This window comes from Antedon mediterranea, chromosome 1 (genome assembly GCF_964355755.1).
Source record: "Antedon mediterranea chromosome 1, ecAntMedi1.1, whole genome shotgun sequence".
Classification (NCBI taxonomy): Eukaryota; Metazoa; Echinodermata; class Crinoidea; order Comatulida; family Antedonidae; genus Antedon; species Antedon mediterranea.
The window spans coordinates 36,477,839-36,486,737 of record NC_092670.1 but is presented as its reverse complement, the minus strand read 5'-3'; the positions used below and the strand labels follow the sequence as shown (position 1 = coordinate 36,486,737).

Below are 8,899 nucleotides of genomic sequence, written 5' to 3'. Positions count from 1 at the left end.
ATGATGGGGGAGGTGGGGAGGGGGAAGAAAAACGCCCTCTGTTGTTTGATCTAATCTGTTAACCATTTTGGAACTTTTTTAATGTTCCTTTTTTGTTGATACATATGGAACGCGTAGAACATTATCCAATGTACTGAACTTATTTTGTTAGAAACGAAACTGATATTAAATTAACGACTTTTTCACAAGAAAAAAATATATAGTTCATAGTTCATTTTATTTGTCCAAAAGGAAATTCATGTTGACATACAATTCGGAGCCCTGACATTACTCAACATTAGTTGAAGGTTAGTAATAATAACTTCATATACAGAAAAAGACAAAAATATTTGAAAAATACAACAGAGAGCGTACAAAAATATTACTCTGATAACAATAAAATTAACCAAGTTGATTAAAAGCCTGATCGATCTGTGGAAATAAAAGATAAGGAAGCGTTTTGTTTTACCTCGAGCAGTCCTCAATCGCCTTCCAGAACTGAATAGTGACTATGGAATGGATGGGCCAATTGTCTTTATTATGCTACTAACGTTATCATAAACTTTAACAGTAAACATTATCGATTAGAATTGTCTGATTAATAATTTGACACGCCTCATTTTATTACTAAACATCAACATTGTTTAAGTCTGATTTACTTAGGCTGAACCACACCAAACAGAATATATCAAAACACTAATTTCCATGTTAAAGTTTATGATAAATTTGGTATCATAATGAGAGCCAAGCCCATCCACTCCATTATAATTGTAATGTTTGTTGTGACCTTAAATTATCGAAAAATTCAAGGAAGTGTTTGATCTTTAATGTTTGTTTGTGGACTCATGACCTTTAACTTTTCCGGTATTGTAATTAATTCTTAGGATTCCTATCGATTTTTTCTAATAATCTCACAAACTTTTTCGCTCAGATTTTGCCCCTCTACTTTTTTGTATACACTTCGTGTTAATTATTGATTATCATATAAGATAAGAAACGTAAATTGATTAGTGATAATATCTCCATCCTGTGGTTAATTATAAACGAAAACAATACAAAACTGTTGTTGGTTAAATTGTAGGCCTACTTAAAATGACCGTTTTCGCGTTCCACAGTTAATAGTAAAAAGGGAACATTCACAAGTTCCAAAACGGATACCTGAACTTACCTGGAGACCATGTGGTTCGAAAGCCTTTTTTAAAGTCGTGTGTTGTCGAGTCGTAGTTTGGAGATTCCGGTGGTATTGTAATCGCTTAAAAATGCCAAAATTAACCCCTGGGGCAAAAAATAGATTATTAAGTGTAATGAGAGCAGCTAAATTAACCTTTCATTTCGGCTTTATTCCATTTATTTTGTATCTTGGTAAGTTAATAATGTCACAAATCATCACCTATTTCAATTCAATTCTACCTAGGCCTAGCCTATATAGATAGATAGCTAGGCCTAACCGTACCGCTAGTCTAGTAGTATAGATAAGCGACATAAACACCACGAGCGAAGTTCCTGTTTTTTGTGGCAAATTTTAAAGCATGAATGGAAAATTATACCTCCAAGTTACATTTGAATCTATTAATTCATAAATTGAGTGAATCATGCTTGAAATGTTTTGTTTTTTATAATTCTATTATTATGTTTAAACCTAGGATTCAAGAAAGGTGGTGAACCAGGGATGCCAGAGCCAACTCTAGCCAGCCTAATGTGGGCTTAACTTTGATATAGACATTTTATGTATACTGTACAATTAAAAAGGTAGAAAAGTTATTACAATCAGTATGTTTTGATTATGAGTATGAATGAGAGAGAATGAGAAGTATAAAGCACATCTATTGTATATATACAATAACACGACAAGATGCCTTCTTTTTTTTAGGTTGTTGAATCTGTATTAATCTACCAGCCATGAAGATTTTATTAGCATGTGATTTTGACCACACGATTATAGATGATAATTCTGACACATGGATTGTGCAGTTGTGTCCAGACAAAACAGTTCCCAGTGATATCAAATCACGATATCAACTTCATCAAAGCTGGACAGACTACATGGATGAAATCTTCAAATTTATGCACTCCAAAGATGTGAAACCAGAAAAGATCCTGCGCCACATGAAAAAAATTCCGTATGTTGGAGGAATGAAGGAGCTCCTGCAGTTTCAAGGAAAGACATCATCAATAGATTGTGTTATAGTTTCAGATTCTAATAAAATATTTATAGATTGTATCCTGGAAGATGCAGGTTTATTGGGTTCCATCGATGCTGTGTATACCAATCCAGCCGAATTCCACAACGGACGTCTTTCCGTCAAGCACTACCACGAGCATAAGTGTCAGAGATGCCCTGCCAACCTCTGCAAGAACCAAGTTCTGAAAGATCATCTGGAGCGATGTATAGAAGTCGGCAAGCTGTATGATGTTGTGGTTGTTGTTGGTGACGGTGGGAACGATTTCTGTCCATGTACTGGTTTGAGAGAAGAGGACATGGTGTTTGCGAGGAAGGGGTATAGGCTGGAGAAGACCATAAACAAGTATATTGCAGATAAACAGGGCACATTAAAACCTACCATAAAAATATGGAAACATGGTCAAGAAATACAAACTTACTAGAAACATTGCTATCAAAATAATCATACAGAAATGTACAGTAGATGCAGCATGTGCAAGTAAAATAATAGTACTAAAATTTAGCATGGAAACAACTTAATATTTTTATTGTTTATTCAGTTCAAATACTACATTAGTAATAATAAAGAAATTAATGGAGAAAGTTGTTTGATGTCTTTCTATTGTATGTACGTAGCATTTTAATACCTGGGTCATCCATCCATTTATTGTACTGTATATCAATTGAATTTAATGCTTAGGAAATAAAATTTATTTCAGTAACAGTACACAATAATAGAGAATACAAGATTACAAAGAAAATTGGTGGCGCAAGATAAATAAGGAAATGTAAAGTTCCGGCTACACTATCAAACCTTATGCGACAAAAAAATGTGCCCGTAACAAATGGACATGATCATATCACTACCATATTTGGGAACATCACACTTTTTTTTGTCAAACTAGTTTGATAGTGTGGACAGAGCTTAACACACCTAGTGAATCCTTGCTATTTGATTGGCTGATTTTGTATCACTTGATGAGCATTTATTTTTTCATATTTCAACAATTAAAAGTCACTACTTTTATATGGTCAACCAGCCTCTAGTAAGGAAATGGTTGGCTCACATATATTGTGATGATACAGGGAGAAGAAGAACCCACCCTGCAACACTGATTAAATGCTATGAAAATCGGCCTTTATTCTATGGCCTAGCATTCAACATTTGATGGATTTGAATAAATGTTTCCTCAAAAATTGTATAAAGCTCTGTCTACACAATAAAATGTGATGTGCCCATATATGGACATGATGATGTCATATCACTACCATATTTGAGCATATCACTACCATATTTATGCACATCACACTTTTTTTTGTCAAACTAGTTTGATAGTGTAGACAGAGCTTAAAGATGAATAAATAATGTTTTTATTTGTTGAATCATAGCCCTGGTTGAATGAAGAGAATATTTTCATTAAGATAGAATAGAACAATTCTTTCATGAAAATATTCTTTCCATTCAACCCCCCAAAAACATTCTTATTTGTAAACTAAATTGACTCAACGATTTGTCACTTAATCTTATTTCTACTTCTCCACTATCCCAACAGAATATCTTGATAGATATAATGATTACTTAATAAAAGATTATAAAAAAGCAATATTTTTTTAGTGCATAATGAACAAAACTGTGCAATTTAATAACTAAAAAATTGATATAAAATTATCCAATCACTAGTAGGCCACCGACCTACATTTCTTTCGAAGCTTAAGTCCCACAAGGAAGCATTGCAACACACTAAACTAATTTTTACAAGTTACAGATTGGTTGATCCATCTTGTATCATCATTGGTATAATTGTAACACTGTGTGTAGACATGCGCCAAGTCTGTATTTATTGTCTTTTTTATGTTAGTCAACCAGTCGACGTTTCCATTTTTTGTAGTAGTATAGTAGTATACATATGAAACGCCATATGTGCCAAACTATTTTATATTTTTACCAGATTAATCCTTGTGTTGCGTCCTAGTGGAAAACCAACCTTAACACCTCACTACTATATAGTACTACTATACTGTCTATTAAAGCCTGGTTTCCATAAAATCGCTACACGACATGACAGAGCGTAGCGATTCTATGGAAACGCTAGAATTTATCGGGGATCTAGTACGCGAGCGCTAAATATTCTTTGGTACGCGTATACGATTCATCGCCGACAAAATCGGCAAAGTTGAACATGGTTGAACTTTGCAGATTTGACTGCGATGAATCAGGGAGCCTTCCCGATTGCGCCGGCGACATCTGCGCGTGTAGCGATTTTAATGGAAACGCTGTAGCGATTTTAATGGAAACCAGGCTTAAAGATGTATTTTTCCCACAAAACATGAAAAATGAAGATTAATTAAATCAGACTTTGAATAGGCAATTTTGTAGTTTTTTAAGAAGTTAATCACTTCTGCAGAAAAAAAATAATTTTTTTAACTTATAAAAAGACAAAACAAACTGTTAAATTCAACCAAAAACACATTGGCTGGTAGCCAGTTTGAATATTTTTTGCTTTAAATTACACTTTTTCAGGTAAATAATGTTTCTTTTTTTTCGATCCAATTTTTGGTCAAAGTGAATTTAACTATTACGGAACATAAAAATGGCATATTAAACAAACAAATTTGAAAAATCTATTTTTTCAGGGGGCAATACATCTTTAATATTTTTGAAGACAAAATAATTATTAAAAAGATTCAAACCATGAACGTCAAAGTTTTGTGATAACCATTTTTTTTACCAACATATTTATAATTTGTTTCTTGCACAAATGGCAATCAAATTCTTCTTACACAACAGTATACTCCTCCAGGGAGTTGAATAACCCAACAGTGCAAGTTTTAGCCATGTGTATCTGTGCTTACTACAATGTTAACATGGACTACTATGGTTATATATATGTGTAGTAGCGTAACGGCTATGAGCACTCACTGGCTCAACCCAGGGGCTACAGAACTCAAGGGGCTACAGAACTCAAGGGGATCCAGAGCAGTACAAACTACGAAGTGTTGGAGGGCCCCTTAGGAGTGCTAAACAAGAGCCTTTTCCCCCTGCATTACATCACTGTATACTTGTGGTATTATTTGACTAATATTCTACACTGGATAAAATTTATTTAGGAAACATGTAAACAATTTTCTACTGCAGTAATTTTGCATCAATTTCTAAATTCTTAGTTTAGTAGGCTATTTATGGTTGGTAGTACTGGTTACTGCAGTACTGTAAACCCTGCAAAAAATGAATACTGTCTGATACCGAAATTAAACAAATATTTACTGCCTACTGTAAAGCTCTGTCTACACTATCAAACTTTATGTGACAAAAAAATGTGATGTGCCCATATATGGACATGATGATGTCATACCACTACCATATTTGGGCATATCACTACCATATTTGGGCACATCACACTAGTATGATAGTGTAGACAGAGCTTGAAAGGTTTGAAATACGTTTCCATAAATAATATACTTTTTAACTTAACTATGATTTACTTAATCACATTGAGAATATTTACAAGTTTGTGACCTCTGACCTGTCAGTTGTGCACAATAGTCTTTGTACAACCCTTATCTACACACATCCAACCGCTGTATGTTCTCACAATCCATACGATAACCATTTTTATATTGCAAGAGGCACATTAATGTTGTAATGTTGCTGTTTGCATACGGTACGCTCCATGGACGCTTTTTTGAAGAATTGAAAGATTCAGTCCATCAAAAAACCTTACAGAATTAACATTCAGGACATCATACTTCTTTCAGCAGTTTTTTAATTTATGCATTTTGATCTTGTCGATTAATACTTGTTGATTCCGAATATTCTAACACGATGGAAAACCGGAAACTTGGGTAAGACTGACATAGTTGTGAACACGCTGTTGTACATGAAATGTGTCGGATCACATTTTGTGTAGAAACTCGCAGCAAAAAATCTATAAACACAGGATATGAAAGCAACTTAATATTAATATCAACATGAGAATTTGCCAAAGAAATTAAAAATATCCATTGGGGTATAGGCTAGAGAAAACAATAAACAAGTATATTGCAGATAAACAGGGCACATTAAAACAATTTATTATTAATATCAACATGAGAATTTGCCTTAATCAACAATGTCCATTTTACTGTACATTGAGGTTAGTTTATTTTGAAAAACCTATCACTATAAAATTATATGTTATTTAAAAACAGATACTACTATTTTACCATAAAACCAGAACAGTAAAAACAAAGTCAAGCATTTTACCCACAAAGAAAGAGAGAGGAGGGGAAAGAGGGAGAGGAGGGGAAAGAGGGAGAGGAGGGGAAGGAAGGGAGAGATGGGGAAGGAAGGAAGAGGAAGAATGGAGGGATGGGAAAAAGGAATTGAGAAGGAGAGAATATGGAGAGAACATGGAAGAGGGATAGGAGGGGAAAGAGAAAGGGAAAAGAGGAAGAGGGGAAAGAGGAATAGGAGAGGAAGGAAGTGAGGGATGGGAAAAGTAAGAGGGAAGGAGAGAATATGGAGAAGAGGGAGAGGAGGAGAAAGAGGAAGGGAAATAGGAAGTGGAAGAAAAAAGGTGAGGGGATGGAAAAAGGAAGCGCCTAATCCCAGCCCTTTTTAGTTTCTATGAAGCCTTCAAAATTTTACATCTACTTACAAAACAATTGGTACAATAGTGAAAAACTTTCTTGTAGCAGTGAACTGCTCCTCCCCATCTATCTGTTCCCACATGGTCAGGTATCGTGACTTGCCTTGATCTTCAAATAAGATTGAGCCTTTGAAATAGTGCATACAGATATAGTTGAGCTGCAAAAAACAATTATTTATAAAAGTTGGTTGCTTTATCATTAAAGAACGCAATATTTTAAATAAATAAAGATACCCACCTATGACCTCAGGGCCGTAGCCACTAGTACGGTTGGTAAGGTTTCAACCTGGCCACTTTTTTGGCTTGAACAGAGATTGTTCCCTTTTCTTGCGAAAAACCAGACCACTTTATTTCCTGTGGCTACATCACTGGATCTATTGTGTCAAATCCATAACATGAAAAATTACAAATACAGTCTGTTTATACTTACCACTGCATGGACAGCAACTGTCAGTGTCCACGCTGTCCCCGAACTAAGAAACGGCATAATGAGAAACACTAGGTGCAAAACATACACTGCAACAGCGTACGAAAACCACAGTCCACGATTGTTTAGCCAATCCATACTAGGCTTCTGTGTTATATCCTGGCCTGCCATATAAAATGATTCTGCTTTTTTCGGAGACAATAATTGATATTACCTTGTCTGCACATTTTAGAAAAGAAAATTATTATTAATATTTAATATTACAGATTCATTTAAATTCAGAAAATTAATAATATGCCTAGGCCTACATTTTCAGGACAGCAGAAAGTAGAACACGACAACAGTCTATTCTAAAAAAAATATAATATTATATAGCTGTGATGAGAGGATTAAAATTTTCTTTTTACAAATCTAGACTAGAGCCTCGGGATCACGGGCATTTTATGTACCGGGCTTTTTTAGGGTTATTCCATTCGAAAAAATAGGGGTGCATTGTGTATTAAATAGTGGATTGTATTTGACCAACGGTTGACCCAGAACAGACTGGGGACGTTTCGAATGTTCCACTTTAGCTACGTGGGAGGTAAATTAGTGTACAGTGTATTACACAACACACAATTAATTGATACTAACGACAATGTTATTTTTATTCTCTTCTACAGGTCATTTCACATTTCTTTTACCACAGTTGTTTTGATGTATGGTTAAAGTGAATTATTTATTTAGGTAAATATAGAACTTAAACTTAGCTTCGTAAAAAATCAAAAACAATAACAGTTAAAGTATTCAAAATTGTTTTATTCTCAAAATAATTAAGTAAATTTAAACAGGGAGTTGTAAAAAACTCCCTGATTTAAATAAGTAAACGTAAAATATAAATGTTTATTCTCAATCGTTTAACTAACTTTATAAATGTTTTTGTTCCTAAATTCTTCAAATAATTAGAAAAGTAAATTTGAAACTTTAACTTAAAATATAAATTTTATTCTGAATCTTTTAACTATTAACAATTTTGTTATTTATTTTTTATGCTTAAACTAAAACTTAGGCCTGGGGATACATTTCAGCGATATGCGCTAATATATTGTCAAATGCGGTCTCTAAATTCTTGCCGTGTTCCTCTCGCCACATAAACTCATCCAGATATTCGCCTAGCCATTCTCGTTTCACTGCTCTCATATTCTTGAACTTCGATTTCGCTTTACACCAGTATGATTCGATCATTTGGGTGTGTGTCCCATCTACTATGGGGTTGACGAAGTGGCGGGAGTGGTTGACGAAGTGGTGACTCTCTTATGCTATTTAAATTGTGTCTTATCTATAAACATATCATATTAATTGAGGTGTGCATTAATCTTGAACCGGATTGTCATATAGCTAGGCCCTACAGTACTCTATCTAGGCCTAGCTCTCTACTAGAGATAGCCTTACCATACCTCCCACGCAGGTGGTTAGTCAGGCACTTCCGCAAGTCTTCGAACTTTTAGTTAGGCCTACAAATAATAGGCTTATACTAGGTGTAAAACAAATCAGCAATACTACTCGATAACTAATAATTTAACCTAAAACTTAATCGGTATTTACATAAAGAAGTAGCCAACGTGTACGCACTTACCTGGGAAACGTTATCTTGGACTTATTTACATCCCATATGATAATAAAATCTCAATCAATAACAGGACCTCACCACCACACATTCAGAAC

General features: G+C 34.4%; 2 protein-coding genes across 2 annotated transcripts; one reads left to right on the top strand and one right to left on the bottom strand.

The window, feature by feature from the left end:
* The first annotated feature begins 1,617 nt into the window (after positions 1-1,617).
* On the top strand, positions 1,618-2,747 carry LOC140050887 (pyridoxal phosphate phosphatase PHOSPHO2-like). The gene is made up of 2 exons (XM_072095909.1): positions 1,618-1,728; positions 1,850-2,747. The coding sequence occupies exon 2, from the start codon at positions 1,879-1,881 to the stop codon at positions 2,581-2,583; it is 705 nt and encodes a 234-aa protein (XP_071952010.1). The 5' UTR covers positions 1,618-1,728; positions 1,850-1,878; the 3' UTR covers positions 2,584-2,747.
* A 16-nt stretch (positions 2,748-2,763) lies between these two features.
* Positions 2,764-8,899, bottom strand: LOC140050964 (ORM1-like protein 1). Its single transcript, XM_072096035.1, has 4 exons — positions 8,811-8,899; positions 7,199-7,414; positions 6,778-6,926; positions 2,764-6,066 (listed from the first exon to the last, which is right to left on the bottom strand). Exons 2-4 carry the CDS (start codon positions 7,364-7,366, stop codon positions 5,931-5,933), a joined length of 453 nt encoding a protein of 150 aa, XP_071952136.1. The 5' UTR covers positions 7,367-7,414; positions 8,811-8,899; the 3' UTR covers positions 2,764-5,930.